The sequence below is a fragment of the Trachemys scripta genome, chromosome 2 (genome assembly GCF_013100865.1).
Source record: "Trachemys scripta elegans isolate TJP31775 chromosome 2, CAS_Tse_1.0, whole genome shotgun sequence".
Lineage (NCBI taxonomy): Eukaryota > Metazoa > Chordata > Testudines > Emydidae > Trachemys > Trachemys scripta.
In genome coordinates, this window is record NC_048299.1 from 202,342,092 (window position 1) to 202,365,872 (window position 23,781).

Here is a 23,781-nt window from a genome sequence, read left to right on the forward strand (position 1 = left end):
ATTAGTTGAGAAACGTGTGACCCTTTTTTTTTCCTGTCTTGAACAGATAGACTTGGTAGAATTCATTTTTTTTTTATAATTGCGACAGAAATATCAATGTTTGTTTTTAAAGCATTTGTAAAATTTGTCAATTTACATTTTCAAACTTGCAAAATTATGGGTTTTAATTTTTTTTAAATGCTTATTTAAACTTCCTCAATTGTGGGAAATTGAGGGGGGTTAGACGGTTGGGGGATTAGACAATTACATAATAATAGATGTTGGGCTTCAAAAAGTTAAAGCTTTGCAATCATTAAAACACAAATTGTCAACATGCATATCAAAATATACAAAGTAAATCTCCTTAAATCAAATGCTAATAAGTTCTCTAGCGGCATTTTTCTTTCTTTGCCTTCCAAACCCTATGTATAGATGATGAACATGTAACTAACACTACTTGTCTTTTATAGGGCTGTGAACAATTCTAATTATGGCTGGAGAGCATTAAGATTACTAGCACGCAGAAGTCCCCACTTCTTCCAGCCAACCAACCAACAATTTAAGAGTTTACCAGAATACTTAGAAAACATGGTAATCAAATTAGCCAAGGAGTTGCCTGTAAGTAATATTTCCTGGTACTTAAATCAAATTATGCTAACTGACCTACTGATGGTCTCTTATTCTGCAGAATTGTAAATTATGATCATATATATGTTTGGTTCATGGCAAAGTAATTATATTAATGCGTATGGTTGTGTGCTAAAATAAAAACTGCAAATAAAACTGGTATCCTACAGTAAGACCCTGCTGATGCTAGACTTTGGAGCAGATTTGATTTGCTATCATGTGCTTAAAATTTTGGCTTGTTAGAGCAACTAATTGTGTCACTCTCTTAAAATATTTGCAGAAACATTCAGCTTTCATGTGTTGTAGGGTCAGTTTGTCTTAAGTGTGTTGTTAAAGGTGACCTTAAAAGGAACAAGAGAAATGTTGGGTTTGTGCCCTTTTTATTTTCATTGATGTATGAAGAAGGCCTGAAAGGTTAGGTGGGATTTTTTGTGTTTTAAATCTGCTTTTTTATCCCTTAGAAATATCAGGATTTTCTTTCTCTTCTGATTGTGGTGTTTGTCGTCCGTCTTGGAGGATCCATACTTGTGTTTGGGAGGTTTTATTCCTAACCTGAAGATTAATCCTCTCGGGCTTTTTATCCATCCAAAAAGGCCATAAGCTCAATATTTTTTTCATTGGATGCCACCATTGGCTAATGAACGGGAAAATGAGCAGGGGGTGAGGGGGGAACAGGGTTTGGAAAAAATAAGCAGCACTGAATATCCCGTAGTATCACAGATCATAGTGGAATGATTAGTTTCTCCTACAGTGAGCAAGTTCCAGGCAAGCTTCTGTTTTCTTGAAAAGAGCAGGAGATTCTCCTGTGACCAGGTCAGTAGTATTTTGTTGCTGCTGCTGCTGTTAGGATTTTGGGTACAGAAAGATAATGTGGGGTTTTTTGTACACAAATGTCTTGTCAAATTGTCTATTCTTGCAGGTATGTCAGGGACCATCATGCAGCTATAAACGTTTCTTTTTAAACACAAAAGCCATTAAGTGATATTTAATTCTCTCATTATAGCCTCCTTCTGAAGAAATAAAAACAGGAGAGGATGAAGATGAGGAAGATAATGATGCTTTATTAAAGGAAAATAATGAAAGTAAGATTTACTTGTTTTTTGTTTTTTCAGTTTCACTCTTGATCCATATTTAGAACGTGTTTGTTTTTTTTTGTTTTTTTTTTAAATCATGCCTTCTCCCCAAGGTCATCTGTCCTGTTTCACCTTCTGCTTCTGACCTGTCAACATTTAGCACCAATGCTCATATTGAAAGTGACAAACAGCACCATATCAGGTCCCACAAAGCTAGCAGTTACTTGGATATCCCTGACCCCTGCATCACTGAAAGTGTTCCACTCCTCAGAGTTGGGTGCAACTTGAACTGTGAACACATAATTAGCAATCTCTCCCAATGTTCCTCTTGGGTAGTGTGTGTTTACTATGTAAATACTCCACTGCCTTTTTTCATCTAGCACTTGTAGAAGGGAAGAGAGGACAATCTTGTTACTCTGGGTGCAAGAGCCTTCTCTTCAATTTAACAATACCTGGAACAGCCTTCACAGTTCCTTTTTGTTGACTTTCCATCTCCTTTTAAAGTAAAGACGAGATGGCTGTGGTCTGATGCAGTATATGCATGCTCTGCCTCTGAGCAATAATGGAAATCTTCTGTTTGCTTTTGTCCCACGCTGTTCATGGACTTCAATTCCTAACCCTTGATGTAATGGTTTTAGTTTTTTGTGAAATGTCCTATAAATGAGTGGGACTGATAAGCAGTGGAGAGAGTTAGAAACATTCAGAACATGCCAATTGGCTCTCGAAGCTGGGTGAGGAGAGACACATTGATGCAGAACCGTATCCAACTCCTTGTATAGGTAACTTCATCCATTGCTATCGCTTTTTGAAATGTTATAAAGCTAGTCAGCAGAGCACATAGATGACGAGCAGTAATACGCTACAAGTTGGTAAACTCACTTGTATAATTACCACAGCATGTCTTTTCTCGGCAAGACACAAAGGTCAGTGTTTTTATCTTGATGCCAAATGTTTAAGTAAGAAAAAAGATAATTTATACAATTTAAAAAACAAACTTCTGTATAATCCAGTGCAGGCTGCACTGTAAGCAAGAAGACCAGAGTTTTCATTCCCTGTCTGTGCTTTTAGTTATACAATTAGAGGGAAGCAAACTTTGTTTTTCACAAATTCAAACAAGTTAAACTGGGCTAGCTCTGCTTGATTTAACTAATCTAAACCTTTCCACATGTAGTGAAATTCCAGTTACAATTTTAGATTTTAAGGCTCCTATTGACCTAGGTATTGAAAATTGCAGTAGCTTGAAAGGATAGAATAGATTTCTTACACTCAGCAATGGAAACAGTTGCTTCTGATGAACCTAAGAATATAGTAGCTGTACCAGATTGGACTTTAGAAACCCTCATAGTGGGCAGTCTTTCAATAATACACCTGTGGGGGGAGTTTCTCTTGTATAATCCAATCAATGCCTGAGTCTAAAATTGACAGCTGACAGTTTTTGAGTAGGGTTTAAAGGACTGTGTCAGAGCATAAATACCAAATAAGATGTTTAGCTGAAATGGGTAAAACAGCCAGAGTCTGTTTATAAATACAGTAGACCCTCAAAGATATGAACTCCAGAGTTACGGACTTACCGGTCAACTGGACCCCAATCAGGCAGCAGCTCAGACTTTTTAAAAAAAAAAAAAAAAAAAAAAAGGCAAATTCGGTACTGCCTCAGGGCTTTAGCCCCAGGGGGTTGGGGCTGCGGCCGCAGTGGGGGGGCTCAAGGCTTTTGACCCTTGGGAGCACTGGGACTCAGGGCTTCAGACTGGGAAGGGGGTGGTGGGGTGGTGCTGGGGCTCGGGGCTTCAGCCCCATGGCGCTGGGAACAGAGCCAAGGCTTGGGGCTTTAGCTACGAGGGGACCACTGGTTTCAGTGCTTCCCCTGTAACTGAGGCCCCCACCTGCTGAAGCCAAAAGCATCCCCAGCACCCTCCGTGAGGCGGAACCCAAGCACTCCCCCCAAATCTAAAGCACTGAGCCCCAGTCCTCCCACGGGGTAGAGGCCTGAGTCCCCTGCGGAGCTCTGGCACCCTGAGGATCAGAAGCCCTTGCCTCCCCCCACACACACTGGCCTGAGCCCTGTTCCCCCTGCAGCTGCAGCTCCAACCCCCGTGTGGCTGAAATCCATAACTCTGAGGTTCTGTTGTAATAGGTTTAAAACTTAGCAGATCGCAAGGAATGTGGAGTGCTGCATCATCCTGAGGATATAACCTTACTCTTCCTGTGTGTTTGTTCAGGTCCAGATGTACAACGAGACAAACCCGTGACCGGGGGGCAAATTGAATCATTTGCTAACAAGCTTGGAGAACAGTGGAAGACTCTGGCCCCCTACTTGGAAATGAAGGACTCTGATATAAGACAGATTGAGTCCGATAGTGAGGATGTGAAGATGAGAGCTAAACAGCTGCTGGTTGCCTGGCAGGATCAAGAGGGGATACATGCAACACCTGGGAATCTGATTACTGCAATGAACAAAGCTGGATTAAGTGACCTTGCAGAAAGCCTAACTAACGACACTGAAAACAGTAGTTAATTTATTTCAGATTGCAACTTTTTTATTAAAACAATGGATTATTGTTGCTAGGTAACAGATCTAACATTTTGATAGGGCAGCTTTATGTTTAGTAAACAAATAAAACCTTTCTATAACATTTAGTTTTCTAGAGTTCCCGAGAAGGATTAGTAACAGTGATCTAGAAATAGCAACCCATTTCCTTAAATTATGAAAATGTAAAAGGGGAGAGCCAAGGTTCAGTGGAGTTTTCTGTGACACACACTGTAATAATTTAATGGCTTGCTGTTTATAGAGCCATAGTGTAAAGTGCACTATCTTTGTACTTGCTTACATGTAACTCAGGTTAAATATGGGTAAGATGATATGACTCCTAGTTAGTTATTTGGTTGCACACGCAAATGTTGGGGTGGAATTGTACGTAGGCCTCTGGCTTCCCTTCCTGAAAACTTGACTGTCAGTGTTGACTCAAGTCAAGTTTGGGGGGTGGGGGGAGAAGTGTTGCTAATAATACAGTGGGTAGTATTCTCCCTGCTGAGGGAAGTTGGTTTAACTGCTGTCAGCAGTGAAGCAGTGTCCTGAGGAGATGTGTCCTGTTCTTTTCCAATGCTGTTTGGATTAGTCATATATTTGAGATATTGACTCTAATCCAGTAAAAAATCCCAAGTGATTTTTTTTTTCCTAATTATTTTTAGGAGTAGGGTTGTTGGGTCACCTGACTACTTAAAATTTACTTATAATGTAACATGGATGAGGTATTAGTCTATCCTGGTCTGTTGTAGAGTGTTGCTGAGTGCTAGTTTAAGCTTCCTTCTTCAAATTTAGGGATGGCTGCAACCTTTCTGTATATAGTGTATTTTTTTTTAAAAATAAACTATTTCAGGAGCTTTTGATGGTGTTGTAAAGTAGGTTCTAGCCAAGTACTACAGTAAAATCAGGGAGTTTCTCCATGTAGAGTTTGCTTTATTAACTGAAGTGCATCAATCGTTGAATACTCAAAGCTTTAGGCATCATTGGATTTTTATTTTTGCAAAAGTCTCTCTTCTCTAAATTTCCACAGATGCTTGCCAATGACTGCGCAGCCTACTACAGAAACGTTCAAAATGTTTCTGTAAGTGGTATTAGATTAATTCATTCCACTGCTGAAAACTAACAGTTCAGCCATATATCCTGGCCTGGCGTGGCCATTAGGACCCTTGAAGCAGGACTAGCAACCATAAGGAGGAAAGAGATCTTTAAAAAGCTGGGAAGGTGTCAAGCTACTGTGGCCCTAAACCTGATGTCACTGGCACCAGATTTGGGGGGGAAGAGACTTTTTAAAAAAGAAAACTGCATCCTCCTTCCCCAGCCCAGCAGTACTCTTGGACTGGGACATAGACTGTTTCTTTGTGGGTGGAGCAAGATGGTGGAAAGTTCTACTAGGTAGTTCTCGCCTGCAGAGCCAGTCATTCTGCACTTCCCCCTCACCCCCACCCATTGATTTAAACCTCTAAGGAGTTTTGTCCTCATGGTGTGATCAGGAGCCCCATTTAAAGGACTGTTTGTCTGATGTGTAGATTGCTGATATAGGTGGCTTTATGGAGAAGATTGATCTTGTATTCTGTGATCGAGGGAATACCTGAACAGGGTATGGGAAATGGACATTTGGAGGAAAGGAGTCAGACAACAGGAAATACTTTCTCCACACAGTGTGACTGGACTGCAGAACTCTGTGCCACAGGATATCAATTGAGGCCGAGAACGTAACCAGATTCAAAGAGGGACTGGGGAGCAAGACTATCCAGCTATAGTACATGCTAAATACTTTTATATCCCTTCAAAAAAAAAACCCTACCTTCTGCAGAACATAAATCCTGACCATTAAGGGGATTAGACTTCACATCTGCATACTGCAGCATTTGTTACTTTCAGGGAGGTGTATCTGATGCTTGCTGCTGTCAGAGACAGGATATTAGATTTGATGGACCACAGGCCTGATCCAGTGTGGTTGTCTTACTGGTTATGGGACTGTGATTTGGGTAAAATATTAAGGGATTATTTGCTTTAGGGGTAATAATTTGAATGAGAGACATGGTGTTGGGAACATATTTCAAGGCAGATGTTAGATGCTGTTGGAAGATGTGGAGGAGCAAGGAGCTTATCTCACTTGTCAGGGAAGTAAGAGCTGTGAAATAGGAGCATTGTCCTGCAGCCCAGCATCTCCCACAATTCTGAACATCTGGGTTGCTCTCCTCTCATGGAAGCAGATGAGCTTTTTGGCACTGGATGGTTTGGCCATGATCCCTCTGCCCCCTGTGGCAGTAAAAAGTGGCAGTTTCCTTTCCTCCCCCTTTGTAGTGGGGAGCAGTGTCCTCAGCATTTCTCCTCTTCCCTAGGTCAGTTAACTCTTTGGGGGTTTAACCCTCCCTGCAGTGTCTCCCTGATGGCTTCTCTGCACCTTATCCAGGCAGTGCTCTGTGTGAGGCAGGCAACCATCGTAGGCATGCATTATATCCTACCTGCACCCAGCCTTCCGTACCTAACTCTGTTAGGTCCCTGGGCTGAGTGTCAGACAGGCAGCTGGGGTCCCCTACCCACCAACGCAATCACAACTCCAATGGGGGAAAGATGGACCTGGAGCCTCAGTGCAGAGCAGACGCTCCAAAAATAAGCAGGACAGTGACCACTCGACTCAGGGCAGGGGTGGATAAGTTCCAGGGGACCCTCACAGAACAAAGAGGGGAGGCTTGCAGGGTCACCAGTCCTTTTCTCCCTCCCCTCCAAGTCTTAAGGTGCGTCTTGAGTTTCCTGATCAGCCACTCCCCCTCCTAAGCCAGCTACGAGGTCCCTTCCCTCCAGGGAGAATGGGACTGAGTAGGGGAGGATTCTGAGACAGCGCCAGGCCCTAATGAAGGCAAGGCACAAAGCCGCAGCAGAGCATCTACACTCCTGAAGCAAACACAAATGGTTTAAAAAAATCAAAAGAGGCTATCAAGGGAAAGTGAAAGAAAAAGCACAACAAATTTTAGAACCTGTGAGTCCTCTGATTCCACCACTGAGGAAGGTAAGCTGTCTGGTGCTGAATCTGAGCAGGATGGCGGAAAATACACCAATTTTTTTGCTTGCTTGCGTTCTTTCTTCTTTCCCCTGAGAAATTTCAAGCTAAAAATCCTCTCCCAAAGCTGCAATACCTCTTAATTCCTTTGAGGAAATGATTAGGGATGAATGGAACACGCCTGCTCAGGGCAAGTATATTAATAAAAACAACCTCAGCCTCTCTGTAACATTTAAGAATCCAAAGAGCTCTATTACTGAGATACTAAATTTGGAAACATCCTTTGCCCAGGGGTACAGTTATTCCTTCAGAGGGTGAGCTCTACCCCAAGAACCCTGTGGATAGAAAGCCACTCTCAACAATAACTTTGAAGTCTCCTTTGCTATCCTCTGAGCATCCCTGGCAGGTACCTGCTCTGTTAGAGCATCTCTTTCCTGGCTGGAAGATCTCAAAGCCTTTAAGAACAGAGAATTACCCTGACTTCAGCGCCACTTTAAAGAAAGTGTCTCCCTAGCCAAAAACGTTCATTGCTGATGCCTCAGTAGATGCAATGAGCCAGGGCTTCCAGTTGAGCAGCCAGGCACCACCTATGGCTCTGACTCTGGAAGGTGGACACTCTAAGCAGGTCCTAGGCTCAGCCAAGGTTATCCACTCCCTGCTTTTTGGAGAAAAGCTGGATAAGGTGGTGGCTGACAGTGCAGCAAAATCCAAGTCTCTCCCTTCTCCACTAAGTGCTGCCAGGAGCGACTATAGACCAGCTTTCAGACAGAGGTGCTGCTTTTGCTCCTCTTCCTTACAGAGAACCATTAGAGACAATAGATTTCCCCAAAGGAAACAGTGAAATCTAGGTCAGGGGGAAAGTCCTGAGGGACCTCAGTCTGCCCCCAGCTCCCAAAATCCACTTTATTACAAAGATCACATAGACATCCATCCAGAACTGAAGTTAGGGGCAGGATTTCCCATTTCCTAGACGAATGGTTTTCATCTACCACAAACATGTGAGCCAGGGCTCCTCCCTTAAGGTGTAGGCTCCACCCCATCCATTTTTCATCTAATCACCCAGCTCCAATGATCCCATAAAACAATCTGCTCCAGAATGAAATATCTCCTTTTCTATATATGGGAGTAATAGAGTGCATTCCTTTAGAAGAAAGGTTCTGCTCCTCTTCACTGTACGTGGGGCAGGGGGATGTTTCAGAGCCATTCTTGACCTCACAAGGCTTGACAAGTGAATGAAGAAAAAGAGGTTTCAGCTTCAGAGGCCCCTGACCTCTACAGTGTCATCCCTGTCCTAAGAGGTCGTCTTGACTTCAGTAGATCTAGCAAATGCACATCAGACCATGTCACCGCAGATTTCCAAGGTTTGCCTACGGCAGGAAGCATCAGTACTGAACAGTGCTGTTCAGCCTATTCTCAGCCCCAAAGGTTTCTACAGCGATGGTGGTGGTGATAATAGTCAGACTCGGGTCACAGGGAACTCACTTGTACCCCTTCCTGGATGACATCTTGATCATAACTGCAGCACACAGGGCTATGTCTTGGATGCTGAATCTTATCCAGGCACGTGGCTTCATCATCAATACCAAGAAAAGTTCTATGGTTCCGTTCACCAGAATAACCCCCCTTGAAGTTGAAAATAGACACCTAAGTAGCAAAGATCTACCAGTCATTAGAAAGGTTTCAGAAAATCCAGGAATTTATTTTTTTGCTCCTGAGCCACAGGAGGCCTATCCTAGCATTGTGCCTCCAACTTCTAGGACTCCTCATGCATAGAGATCACTCCATGGGCACAATTATGCATCCAATGTCTTCAAGCCTTCATATTAAACATGTGGGACCACTCCCTGGAACACAGGAAAGATCAATTATAGGTTCCAGCACAGGTGTTCAACTCCTTACAGTGGTGATCAGCCCACAACAATGTCCATAAAGGTATGCCCATCTGCCTCCCACAACTAATGCCAGCCTGGAAGGCTGGGGAGCACACTTGGGGACCTAAATAGCCCACCTAAACAGTGAGGAGGAAAAGGCTCACAACATAAATCTAGAGCTGAAAACGGTCGATCTAGCTCTATGAAGGTTCCAGTACACCCTAAGAGTGAACCAGGATGTGGTTCTATCAGACAATATGACTGTAGTTGCATATTTAAATATCAAGGGGGAATGGGGAAGATGAGTCAAGCACTAGATGCAGAAGCAGTGGAAATAATGAGGTGGACAAACAATCCCTTATTTTCTGCAGTGATCCACCTCAAGCAAAAGGCAGATTGGCTGAGCAGGCACAGGGTCAACAGTTCCAAGTGGTGCCTAAATTAGGAGGTTTTCAATCTCATTGTTCAGATGTTTGGCCTCCCTTCAACTGACCTGTTTGCAAACTGTATGAACACAGAGGTCAAAATACTTCACAAGGGAGGCAAACCCCAGATGCCTTATCCCACAGATGGCCACAGGGCCTATTTTAAACACTTCCACCCCTTCCTTTGCTGGGGAAGGTGGGCCAGAAAATAAAATGAGAACAGATGTTAATACTTATCATTCCCATTGGTCAGAGTCCTTGGTTCTCAGACCTGATGAAGATGAAACTGGAGCCTCCATTCCTGCTTCAGTGGAGACCAGACATCCTCTCACAATGTCGTCTTCTTCATCTGGACCTGAAACAGGTTCAACTAACAGCCTGACTAGTGAGAACAAAGTGTTAGAATGTCCCGATCTGTCCTTCACAGTCATTAAGACATTGCTTTCATCTGCGAGAGTACTGACACTAAAATTGTACTTCTCTATCTGGTCCAGATTCAAAAACTGGTGGCAAGCACACAGTGCAAGTCCCAGAAATGCAAGAATTCCAACCGTTCTGGACTTTCTCCAAGAAGGCAGAGGCCTTCAGCCCAGTACCATTCATGTCAGGTATCTGCTTTTAGTAGTGTGCTGTTCGTGAGATTCCTTGGCTCCCTGGTAGACAACCCACAGGTAGCCAAATTCCTTTGAGCAGTCCAGTTAGCCAGACTGGCAGCCAGGTCACTTTTTTCAAAATGGGACTTTGCTAGTTTTGAAGGCCCTGATAAGCCATCCCTTTTTGAACCTCTGACTTCAGAGTGGGCCTTGTATTATCCATTGACATGTTTCTTAATAGCTATCATGTCTGCCAGGCAAGTGTCTGAGCTGGCAGCCTTATCTATACAGAAAGCTTACTGCATGTTTCACAAGAGTAAGATTGACACTAGAATCCTTTCTTCCCTCCTACGTTTCTCAAGAGGTTGTGCTTTGTTCATTCTGTCCAATACATGCCATCCAGCTGAAAAGGTGTGGCCACCTTAGATGTCGGAAGAGCATTGACTTCAAAAGGCTCAAGTGGATTAAAAAAAGTTTCTGATGGAGCCCCTGCCCTTAATGGTGTCATCCCTGTCCCAGAGAGGACTTCTCGACTTCAATAGATCTAGCAGACCTGTATCTCCATATCCCCAACAGACCATGCACCACAGACTTCTGTGGTTTACCTATGGCAGGAAACATCACAAGCATGCAGAATCTATGAGACTATTTTAGGCTCTGTGTCCTTCCATCCAAAATGCCAGGAACTCGGTTTCCAGGTCCTCCATCGATAGGTAGATTAGACTCTGGATGTATTCTGGAAGCCTACAAATTAGAGCCTGTCCCAGAAGGGGTCCAGGTGCACTCCACAAGATGCTTAGCCACCTCCATGGGCAGAATGAGCGAGCATGTACACCTTGGAAATTTGCAAAGCGACCACCTTGTCTACAGCTAACTTCATTAAGCTCTGCAAGTTGGACTTGTCTTCTAGAGGCCTCCTTTGGCAGGAAGGTGCTGCTGGTGGTGGCTCAGAAATAATACAGACATTTGAGTGAATTCCTAAAAAGGTGACTGGTACTTACCTAGCAAACTTTTTTTCATAATCTTCCCTACATATGTTCACTGCTCACTACTTCCCAGGCATCCAGAATTGTAGGAGATGCTGAGCTGCAGAATGGAAAACTTCTTACTGATTTCCTTTCTGCTAGCAGGATTTCACAGTTCTACCAGCCTAGGGCTAGGGAGAGATACTAAATGGAATTGTTACCATGCATCTTCTGTGATCTAAAGTATAGTTGGAATAGTGGTTTATGATGATGCTTGGGAATAACTCATGTGGCAGCAAGCAGGAGCAGAAGGGGTATTGCCATACTGCAGGGTGCCAAAACGCTGATCCACTGTGAGCTGCAGAGAGGAGAGCAGCCCAGATGCCCAGAATTGTGGGAGATGCTGCTAGCAGAAAGGAACTTATCGGTAAGAAATTTTCTACTCTATGAGTGGGAATTGAATTCCACGGCACTGTGGAGATAGGAGTTATGCAGAAAGGGATTCTGATTGGTTATGGAACTTGAGGAAATATCCTTACATTGAAGGGAAAAGAGATTTCTTTGTGCATGGGGCTGAATTCCTTCACTTTGGGATTGGCACTCTGCTGTGTAGGAGGCTATATTCTCCCCCACCCCCCCCTTTTTTTTTTTTATTTGGGGAAGGTGAGAGCCTGATTGGACGAAGATTCCTACTGATTAGTCTTATGTTTGTTACTTTCTTGCTCATTGTCCCTTGGTTTTGAGACTTCAGAGGAATAGGAGAGCAATAGTATTATAAGGTGGGTAGAATTAGTTGAATACTAGGTGTTCTGGGACTAGATTTTGTTTTGATTCCTGAGTCTTAACCATTAATGGTGGAGTTCTGATGTTTTTGACGATTGTACATATTGTCAGGGAAAAGATTATTAGCAAATGACTAATACTGGCACATCCATATCCCGTTTTATGTCATGAGAAGGAAAAACAAACACACACATTGGTGCCCATTGTTTGAATTGGATCACTAAGTAATAGAGTAAACTCCCATTAATGATTTTATAGTAGTGAGTCACTGCTCTGACCCAGCACTTCCCTCTCCTGAAGTGTTTTGGAGGGTTGTCCTGGTATCCGCCTTTTCTATTTGGGTTTTCTCAGCACTATAAAATATCAGGCGAGTTATTTTCTCAAGTAGGCAATTAATAGCACTATGATTTTTGTAAATTTTAGGGATGTAATGCAGTCCAGATAGAACAAAGGCCACTATCCAGAGAGATCTCAAAGTGCTGTAGTTCCTTTTCTAATCTCCAAAACAATCCTCATGCTGTGGAGTATTTCCATATCTATCTCGCTAGAGACAAAGTAGTGTTTATAACTACCAAGCTATGATCAGTGTAAGGGCCAGGATTCAACTTCCTAAAAACACTTACTCATGAGTGCTGGATCTCCTTCTGCTGTCAGCATACATGGTTTCTGTAGAAAACATGTTTTTCTTCGGAGCAGTAGGAAGCGGAGCAAAATTAAGTGTGGCAACAAGACTTACTGATGTGCTCCCAGGTGAGACTGCGCCATTAATCCTGGAGAAAGAAATGGTGGCAGCCAGTCACCTGTCCTGCAAGAAGCAGAATGGAAATGGGGAGCTTTTGCCCCCTCCCTTACAGCAAAGACACTAGAGTAGCTAAGGGTCATCGTATCCTTATGGAAGCTTTTGCTGTCTCCCTCATATCCCCGAAGAATTAGGGACGAAGTGTAGAGCACCTGAGGCTCCTTTCCACAATGACTTCTGCTGCTGAACTTTTCCCTCTATAACAAGAACCCCAATCTAACCACCATGCTATGGAGGATGTAAGAAATAATGTAGCTGACAGTCTCCAACTACTACAGTAGCATTCCCTCTAGCTAAGGAACTTTTTTGGATAGTACAGTCACAGTAGTAGTGCTTGCTGCTGCTTGCTACAGGAAATTGCAGAAAAGATGGTTCCATATCATAGAATTTTTCTCAGTTGGCTTTCTAGAAAGCCTAGGGGAAAAAAGGGTTACCTACCTCTTGTAACTTGTTCTTTGAGATGTGTTGCTCATGTCCATTCCAAGTAGGTGTGCGCTCACAGTTGCCGGAAGGTTTTTCCCCTAGTGGTACTCATTGGGTTGGCTCAGGCGCCTACGCGGCGCTGCATGTAGGCCAACCCACCGCCTCTCCAGTTTCTTCTTGCTGGATTATTCCAGCAGAGGGGACGGCGGTTGGGTCTTGAAATGGACATGAGCAACACATCTCGAAGAACAAGAGTTGAGAGGTAGATAATTGATTTTTCTTCGAGTGCTTGCTCATGTCTATTCCAAGGAGGTGACTCCCAACCCTTACCTAGGAGGTGGGGTCGGAGTTCATGGAATCGCTGATTGAAGCACCGCTCTGCTGAATGTTGCATCATCCATGGCATGCTGGGTAATGGCATAATACGACGTGAAGGTGTGGACCGAGGACCATGTTGCTGCTCTACAGATCTCATGGATTGGGACCTGGGCTAGGAAAGCTGCCGAGGAGGCCTGTGCTCTAGTAGAATGTGCCGTCAGTGTGGGGACAGGTATCTTTGTCAAATTGTAGCATGCTTGGATACAGGACGTGACCCACAATGAGATCCTTTGAGAGGACATTGAGACCCTTCATCCTGTCGGCGACTGCGACAAACAGCTGGTTCAATTTACGAAATGGGTTTGTTCGCTCTATATAAAAAGCTAATGCCCACCAAACATCCAGGGAGTGGAGCCTGTGCTTCCAGCTGTTCGTGTGAGGCTTCGGGGGAAAAAGCTGGGAGAAAAATGTCTTGGTTGGCATGAAATCATGAGAAGACCTTAGGGAGAAAGGCCGGTTGCGACCAAAGCTGTACCTTATCCTTGTAAAAGATGGTATAAGGAGGGTCAGATGTGAGGACTTTCATCTCAGACACTCTTCCCGCTGAAGTTAAGCGACCAGGAAAGCCACCTTCCATGACTGATAGAGTAGTGAGCATGTTGCTAAGGTCTCAAATGGAGGCCCTGTGAGCCTCGAAAGCACCAGATTAAGGTTCCAAGCCGGGGTCAGTTGCCGAACTTGTGGCTATAACCGGTCTAGTCCTCTAAAAAACGACATACTATCGGGTTAGCAAAGACCAAGCGGCCTGCCTCTCCTGAGTGGAACACTGAAAGGATGGCCAGGTGAACCTTTATTGACAAGAGCGACAAGCCCATATTCTTTAAATCAGGGGTTGGTAACCTTTCAGAAGTGGTGTGCTAAGTCTTCATTTATTCACTCTAATTTAAGGTTTCACGTGCCAGTAATACATTTTAACGTTTTTAGAAGGTCTCTCTCTCTCTCTCTCTCTAACAGGGGCGGGCAAACTTTTTGGCCTGAGGGCCGCATCGGGTTTCAGAAATTGTATGGAGGGCCGGTTAGGGGAGGCTGTGCCTCCCCAAACAGCCCGGCGTGGTCCAACCCCTGCCCCCTAGCTGACCCCCCCCTGCTGTCTGTCCTGACCCCGCCCCAAGACCTTCTGCCCCAACTGCCCCCCACCACCCCATCCAACCCCTCCTCTCCTTCCTGACTGCCCCTCCCCGAACCCCTACCCCATTCAACCCCCATTCCCCACCCTCTGACAGCCCCGACCCCTATCCACACCCTGGCCCCTGCCCACCCCCTGAACTCCCCTGCCCTCTATCCAACTTCCCCTGCCCCCTTACTGCGCTGCCTGGAGCACCGGTGGCTGGCAGCGGGCTGCACCAGGACAGGCAGCTGCGCTGCCCAGCTGGAGCCAGCCATGCACCGCGGGTCAGGCTGGGCTCTGCAGCTGCGTTATCCCAGGAGCTTGCAGCCCCGCTACCCAGAGCATTGCGCCAGCAATGCAGTGAGCTGAGGCTGCGGGGGAGGAGGGACAGCAGGGGAGGGGCCGGGGGCAAGTCTCCTGGGTCAGTAGCTATGGGGCCGGGCAGAACAGTCCCCTGGGCTGTAGTTTGCCCACCTCTGCTCTATAATATATAGCTAAACTATTGTTGTATGTAAAGTAAATAAGGTTTTTAAAATGTTTAAGAAGCTTCATTTAAAATTAAATTAAAATGCAGATCATATCAGTTTAGTGTGATCCTTGCCCTTACTTTTCCTTACTGAGTTTTCTAGTGTCTGGCACGTATCTGGATACTTTAAGCTGCACACAGGCTTCTGAGTGATCAGTTGTTAACCAGCTCCGAGAGGGGCAGAGGACAGATTTCATGTGTGAAAATACCTGTTCACACAGGTATGTGGATCCAAATGCTGAAAGCATTGCAAACGCAATTTTCTTCAAACAGTTAAATTTCACTGGCAGGGATGTCCAACAGGTCAGAATAGAGGCCCCATGATCTCTCTCGGTAGCTTTAAGTGCACTCTGCAGATCTCCAAACTTTGATGCCCACAGTTCTGAGCTTTTTAACTAAATGAGCTGCATTTCGAAATCTTCAACACCCATCCACTGAAATACAGACAAATCCAAGTTGCTTTCATTGAAGTTTTCAGGTTTAATTAGAAAAGAAAGCATTGGGCCAAATCACTGGAAATCTTGAAATCTGTCAGAAAATTCTGATTCCAGTTCTTGCATGTACATTCCAATCTCATCGACACTGACAGTGCAACGTCTCGATAGCTCTTTTATGTGTTGGAAGTAGTGGAAAGTCGAAGTTCAAATATCCCGAGAAAAAACTGCTAATTTTACAACAAATGCCTTCCAGGTTTCATAAAGATCCAGAACAGTTTGCCCTGCACCCTGGAGACGGAGGTTGTGTTAGTTTAGGTGAGTGGTGATATCAGTTAGAAACATGAGCTTACACAGCCATTTATCATCCAGTTCAGGGTAGTTTTTGTCCTTTTTCCGACAAAAAGGCCTTGATTGCATCAAAACAGTTTACAAAGCACACCAAAACCTTGCCACGACTTAGCCACTGAATGTTGCTGTGAAGTGGAATGTCATTATAAGCACTGTCCATCTCTTCTAGCAGTACTTGAAACTGTCCGTGAGTCAAAGCAGATGGAGCAACAAGGAAATTCACAGTTTGCACTATTGTATTCATCACATTATTAAGCTTTAATTAGATATTTTAGCACACAAGTTTTCTAGATGGATGATACAGTGAAATTTGACAGTCGGGCGGCCAATTTGTTCTTCAAGTAACTTTACAAATCCCTTCTGTTTTCCGACCATGGCAGAAGCACCATCTGTTGTCACACACGATAATTTTCTGATGTCAACTCCTCGTTCTTCGAAATGTCAACTCCTCGTTCTTCAAAATTTCCGCTATATCTTCCCCCTTTGTTGTGCCATGCAGGGGTTTTAGGCAACAAAGTTCCTCTTAGATTTCATCAGAAACACAATACCTTGCAACAACTGCCAAACGTGGAACGTCGTTTATATCCACGCTCTCATCAACTGCAATGCTAAACACTGCTGTGTCTGTTAATGCAGTCGTCTGCTTTTCGTTAATGTTTTCTGCCATTTTGCTTATGCGTCTCTCAACTGTTCTGGCAGAGACAGGCAGTTCTTTTATTCTAGATACGATCGCATCTTTATTTGGCAAATCATTGAACAAAACCTCTGAGAAAAACTTTCATTCCCCATCTGTAAACAGCTTTCCGTTTTTTGCAGTGCACTGTGCAATCTTGTAACTTCCTTCTGTGACTTGATTTTTACTTACACTAAGCATTTAAAAACACTGCTTTGCTTCTCATATCCTGTTACTGGCTTTTTGATCAATTCAGTCTTGTCTGCTTCGTCAAAGGTTTTCTCGTGCTTCGTTTGAAAAATGTGATCTGCGACAAACAACACTTTCACAACAGAAAGCACAAACAGCACGGTCCTTCTTTTGAATAAATCTAAATGTGTCTGTCCAAGGAGGCTGAAATGAATGGATATCTAACTTTGCTTTCTTAGGAGCTGACATTTTGTCAAATGTACCCCTCAACTTAGTGGGGGAAAATCGCGAGAGACCGCACGCACAGTGTCAAACACAGTGTGCTGTTCCACATGACAGTGATGTAAACAGCAAATCAGGACTTAAAAATATCCCAGTACAATGGCTCTGGAACAATTTTTAAGGTGGAGGTGCTGAGCTGCACCCCCTCACTGCCCCAGGCTGGGGCCAGTAGACCCAGGTGGGGGCGGCTGCAGAGCCCCGGGCCGAGGCCAGGAGCCCAGGATGGCAGCAGAGCCCCGGGACCAATGGCCGGGACATGGGGCCAGTCACAGGGCCGGCAGACAGGACCCCAGGTGGCAGAGGGCCGGCAGTGGGACCCCAGGCGGTAGCAGAGCCCCCGGGACCCATGGTTGGGACCCGAGGCTGGCGGATGGGACCCCGGTTGGCAGGGGGCTGGCGGTAGGACCCCAGGCCGGCAGCAGAGCTCTGAGGCCGGTGGCCAGGACCTGGACAGTGAGTGCCATTCAAAATTATCTTGTGTGCCGCCTTTGGCACACGTGCCATAGGTTGCCAACCCTTGCTTTAAATGTAGCAGGTAGTCCAAGATGAAGGGTATTGATGATTGTGTCGGAGAGGTACAACTCTGCGAACACCAGATTGAGAATCTCTTCCACTGGGCCACATAGGTGGCCGTGGTGGATGGTTTCCTACTGCCAAGGAGAACTTCCCTAACAGTTCTGAACATGTGAGTTCTAACTGGTTTACCCATGCAGCTTCCAAGCAGTCAGGTGGAGAGATTGGGATGCTGAAGCTGACTGTGATGCAGGGTGATCAGGTCCGGAACTAAAGGTAGGGTGATTGGGGTGTCCACTGACAGTTCCAGCAGCATGGTGTATCAGTGGTGGTGGGGCCAGGCTGGTGCTACCAGTATCACTGAGGCTCTGTCCCTCCGGAACTTGAGGAGGCCTTTGTGAATGAGGGGGATAGGTGGGAATGCTTAGAACAGGTGGTCCTTTCAGGGAAGGAAGAATGTGTCTACCATTGAGCAGAACTGAAGGCACTTCCTATTGCTCTTTGTGGCAAACAAGTCAATCTGAGGAACTTCCCACCATGTCTGGGCAAATGGACCACTTGTGATTGTGAAAGGATCTGCTGAGATGGTCTGCCAGCTCATTTTGAGATCCGGGGAGATAGGAAGTTTTCAGGAGCATTGAATGGGCTCTGCAGAAGTCCCAGAGCTTGAGAGCCTCCTGACAAAAGGGAGAGGAGCGTGCTCCATCCTGTCTGTTTATATAAAATATCGCTGTTGTATTGTCCGTCAGGACTAATATGCATCTTCCTTCCAGATGTAGTTGAACAGCTCTCAGCTCCCTGTCATTGATGTGAAGCAATAGCTCCACTGGGGACCACAGGCCCTGAGTTCTGGGCTCTCCCAGGTGTGCTCCCCACCCCATTGCCGATGTGTCTGTGACCAGACACAGCGAGGGATGTGGTTTGTAGAAGGGGACCCCGGCACACACAACTCACGGATTGAGCCACCACTGAAGTCTTGAGCACCCTCAGTGAGAGTGTGATTGGCTACTTTGTCCAGACTGTCTGGTCGATACAATGATGCTAGCCAGATATGGAGAAGTCTGAGCCTCAGCCTTGCATGTTGTACTATGTACATGCAAGATGCCATGTGCTCCGAGGAGCTTTAAAGCAATTCCTTCCAATAATCGTGGGCTACTGACTGAAGCTTTGTATAATGTCGTATATAGCTTGAAAACGAGACTGTGATAGGAAAGCTCTGGTTTGCTTCAAGTCTACCACCCCCTCTAGGACTCTATTCTCTGAGTAGGGGAAAGAATCAACTTTTGTACATTCAGTGTCGAATGTGGACCTTATCAAGTTGAGATCATGTTCCACTTGTCTTGGAATGGCCCTTGCCCAACCAGTTGTCAAGGAACAGAAATACCTCTACCTGCCTTTTCCTCAAGAAGGCAGCTGTGACTGGCATGCATTTGGTGAATATCCAAGGGGCCGATGACAGGCCAAAAGGGAAGACTGTAAATGGGTAGTGAGTGTGGCCCACTCCGAATCTTAAAAACCTTCTTTGGGTTTCGGACAATGGAAATGTGGAAGTACGTGTCCTTCAAGTTGAGGGCCGCATACCAATTCCCTGGATCTAGAGACTGGATGATGGCAGCCAGAGACTATTCTTGCAACCATGAGGTGCGCCTCATGGCGATACCAGAGGACAAGGTGTGTGCCGCCAAGTCCACAGCATCCAGTGAGGCCTGTAAAGAAGTCCGTGCCACTGCCTTGCCCTCCTCCACTATAGCTTCAAATTCCTCCTTGGACTCAGCTGGCACAAGCTCCTTGAACTTGAGCAGCAAGTTCCAGGAGTTGAAGTTATACCGGCTCAGAATTGCCTGCTGGTTGGCAGTACCCCATGGAGTATACCTTACGTCGAACCAAGTCCAGGCATTTGGCCTCCATGAACTTAGGCACTGGCGCTTGTTGCCCCGCCTCTCCTTTTCATTTACCATCGCAACCACCAATGAACAAGGCTGCGGGTACGTAAAGAAGTGATCATACCCCTTTGATGGCACGAAGTACTTCCTCTCAACACCCTTGGCAGTGGGAGGGATGGAGGCTGGGGTCTGCCAGATGGTGTTGGCGGTGGCCTCTATAGTTTTGATGAGGGGCAGAGCTACCCTCAAAGGACCCTCTGGGACTAAACTGTCGACCACTGGGTCCTCTGACTCCACTACCTCCTCAGCCTGCAGGCCCATGTTGTGTGCCACCATGTGAAGGAGGTCCTGGTGAGTGCAGCTGTCTATGGGAGGCAGGGCCGGCTCCAGGTTTTTTGCCACCCCAAGTGGCAAAAAAAAAAGAAAAACCCGCTTGAGCTGCCGCCAAAGTGCCGCCGAAAAGGAAGACAGGGAGTGAAGGACCCGCCGCCCCTTTCTGTTGGCTGCCCCAGGCACTGGCTTCCTTCGCTGGTGCCTGGAACTGGCCCAGATGGGAGGCAGTCTGGAAACAGAAGTGCCTGCAGCGTCCTCGTCGGGGGAGGACGACGAGGAGGCTAATGGGGAAATGGGGTCCTCCTGTCCCTCCTGCTCATTGGAAACCTCTCGACCTGCCTTGCTGGCTGGACCAGGCTCAAGAACTGGAGGCGGAGTCTGGTCCGAGGAGAGTGGGGGCACCGCACCTTCTCGGCACTCCTAGGGGTGAGGCAACTGGCAGAGGCCTCTGGCACTCTTGGTTCAGAGGTGGCCAATTGGGAGCCTTTAGACTGAGCACCCTGGGCCTGGTGTTATGCCCACGGGGTCCAGAATGGCCACTGTGCTGGTCCCGGCCACTGCACAGGCCACGGCCCTGCCCCCAGCTCAGAGCATCCAGGGCCTGACCAGTATCGGCCCCACTCTGAGTACCTAGAGTCCGCCTCTGAGTCTGAAGACTGGGATTGGAACCGCGAGGGCCAGGGCGGTGCCGAGCAGTGCTGATCCGGGGAGTGGTGCCGTGATCTGGAGCTACGCGGGGTTGCTGAGCAGTGTCGGGACTGGTGCCAGGTCCGGAACCTGCTGCGTGATGGGGACCAATGTGTGGATCAGCGTTGTGATTGGGAGTGCTGGCATGACCTGGATCAGTGCCACGATTGCGAGCGACGCAGGACTCCGAGTGGTGCCAGGATTATATTGGCAGTGCCGAGGACCAGAGCATCACTGGGTTGCCTCGAGATGTGGTACCAGAGGTTTGGTGTGAATCATGGGTGACTTGGCGCTGTCGTGGCGATGAGGTCCTTTGTGGACGCAAAGATGTCCGGCGTGGATGGCAGCTCCATCTCCTCGATGATGTGGACTGGGGAGTCCAACGGCACCGGTCTCGACAGTCCCTTTTGCGGGGCTGAAGTCAATAGTGCCATCTTCAGACTTCAGCAGTGGGTGCTCCTCACGAAGACGCACCCCATTGGCCGGTTCCAGAGGGGTGAGCCTCTGGGACAGAGAGCTGCTCTGCCCTTGCTTCCAGTACCACTTCTGTGCCAGGGAGTGGGAGCAGTGCCGAGTCAATCCTGCAGGTTTCGGCGCTTGGGAGCAAGGGTGCTGTGGGTCTCTACCAGAGTCCATCTACACCACTGTCATCGGGGGTGCTACGCACTGAAGAACGTGGTGCTGGGTCCTGCCGTACTAGCTGAGGTCTAAGTGCTGCCTCCATATGGAGATGCTTAAGGTGAAAGTCTCCCTCCTTTTTGGTTCTGGGGTGAAACCCCTTGCAAATCCTGCACCATCGGCTTGGTGAGCCTCCCCCAGCCTCTTTAGACGTGGGGGAGCCTCCCCCAGACACTTTAGTCGTGGGGGTTGGCATGGGGTTGGAGCAGGACTTGGGCATGAAAGCCCTCCCAAGAAAAAGCAGTCGGGATCGAGGGTAGACCACCCAGCCCAACTGTTAAGTACTAATACTAACTAAAACACAAAAACACGAGGCTAGAGAAACATGTTAGAACTTGTTGAGCAAGACCCCACAGTTCCAATGGCCGTCACTGGCAGTAAGAAAGAACTGAGAAGACATCGGTCTGGCAGGGTCATATATTGACTACAATGAAGGCACGATTCCAGGGGCCCTTACAGCTGATCTGATGGGTGCAGCTAGGGGAAAAACTTTCAGCCTGTGGTCCCTTTCCTCCTTAGTGTAGGGATGGCATCCTCTGCAGATTTTGCACCTATCCTGATGGAATTCCTCTAGGCACTTTAAGCAGGATTGGTGCAGGTCGCCCATTGGCATTGACTTTTGGCAGACCCTACACAGCTTGAACCCCTAGGACCAAGGCAAGCCCTGGGCAGGGGAAGGGAACCCTGACTAACAAGGGGGTTCAAGTACTACACTAAACTACAGACTAATAACTATTGAAAGCTACTTAGAGGTAGGATACGAGTACAGTAGGGGATCATTCGAAAAGGGGAGAAGAGAACACGCCGAGCGCCGTCACTGGTGGTAAGAAGGAATGAGAGGCAGCGGGTGAGCAGGGCCCTATATGTAGCACCATGATGGTGCAACTTGAGGGGGGCCTGAGCCGACCCGACGAGTACTGCTAGGGGAAAAACCTTCCAGCAACTGTGCCCATGACAAGCACTCAACGAAGAACTTAAATTTAACACCTCCCCTCCCCCATTAAAAGAATATTAAGGGAGTGCTAAGTCATGTATTCAGAAATTAAGAAATACCAGCATTAAGGTTGCCTGTCCCTGGTGTAAATGCCTTATAATAATTCTTAATCACTGCTTTTTTTGGTTCATGCAACAGCGCTCAAGGAACAGTTCAGGCTTGTGTAGTGAATGTAGCTGGCTGGAGGACCCTGGCTCATTTACTTTAGAAATTTGAAAGTATGTAAAAAATGGGGTAGGACAGTGCAGGAAGAGCAAGGTTGGTCTTGCAGTTAGGTAGTTGAATGCCAGTGGAGCACTTGATTCTGTGTATGACTGAAGATAGAAAAAACATTTAAATCAAAATTTTCACGTGGTCACTTTGTTCTCTCTGGGTGTACAGCTTAAGACAGCAAGGGCCTGACAGTTCAACGTGCGAAGCATTCAGAACTGCAGCTGAAGTTGTGGATACTCAGTGTTTCATAGAGGAATGAGCACAGGTTTGAGTAAGGAGGTCCTGTTCTCTGTGGGCTCAGTCAAATAACTTATTATGCAACAAAGCAGTCTTCCCATCCCCCTTTTAACAGACTGAACTAAAGCAGAAAAGCCTTAATTCCCCAAAAGTGCCCTTAAGACACACCTACAGGTGGTGGTGGGCTTTTTTTATACTATTTGTACATTCAAAGCACAATGTAGCAATTTATTTAATTAAAGACTATTGTAACCCACATGCACAAAGGGGCAGAATGAAGCTTACCCAGGCAACCTTAATTCTGATGTTTCCTAGCTTGAGTGCCTGAATTTGTGTGAGGGATGCAGTTGTGTTTTCCCTAGGCTTTTAATACATTTTATTTATAATGGTCCCATACCTGCCTCTTTTCCTTTCCCACATTTACGTGTTCTTGCAGACTGAGTACATTAAGCAGGAAAGAGTCCTTACCCAGGAGTTCAAGACAGCTCTACAACAAGGTCTGAGGTAAGATGACTGACAAAGGAAATCATGTTGCAGGGAGCCTATAGTAAATTTTGTGGAGAAGATGGCAGAATATCTTTTTAGGAAACTAGTCATAGACTTTAAGGTCAGAAGGGACCATTATGATCATCTAGTCTTATCTCCTGTCCAACGCAGGCACCAGAATCTCACCCATGCAACAAACCCCTGACCTAAGTCTGAGCCATTGAAGTCTTCAAATCATGGTTTAAAGACGAAGGTGCAGAGAATCCTCCAGCAAGTGACCTGTGCCCCGTACTACAGAGGAAGGTTAAAAAACCCCAGGCCTCTCCCAGTCTGCTCTGGAGGAAAATTCCTTCCTGATCCCAGATATGGCGATTAGCTAACCCCTGAGCATGTGGACAAGACTCACCAGCCAGACACCCAGGCAAGAATTCTCTGTAGTAACTCAGATCCCAACCTCTCTAACATTCCATCACAGGTCATTGGGCATATTTACTGCTAATAGTCAAAGATCAATTAATTGCCAAAATTAGGCTATCCCATCATACCATCCCCTCCATAAACTTATCAAGCTTAGTCTTGAAGCCCGATATGTCTTTTGCCCCCACTGCTCCCCTTGGAAGGCTGTTCCAGAACTTCACTCCTCTGATGGTTAGAAACCTTCATCTAATTTCAAGTCTAAACTTCCTGATGGCCAATTTATATTCATTTGTTTTTGTGTCCACATTGGTACTGAGCTTAAATAGTTCTTCT

At 46.2% G+C, this 23,781-nt stretch overlaps 1 protein-coding gene across 1 annotated transcript in view; it reads left to right on the forward strand.

Annotated features, from left to right (window-relative positions):
- The window catches only part of THOC1 (THO complex 1), a 34,293-nt gene extending 29,233 nt beyond the window's left edge, over positions 1 to 5,060 (forward strand). Inside the window, exons 19-21 of the mRNA XM_034762736.1 lie at positions 450 to 597; positions 1,610 to 1,688; positions 3,899 to 5,060. Coding sequence (XP_034618627.1) covers positions 450 to 597; positions 1,610 to 1,688; positions 3,899 to 4,194 — 523 coding nt within the window. The 3' untranslated portion in view covers positions 4,195 to 5,060. The remainder of the gene's footprint in view (positions 1 to 449; positions 598 to 1,609; positions 1,689 to 3,898) is intronic.
- Positions 5,061 to 23,781: the final 18,721 nt, after the last annotated feature.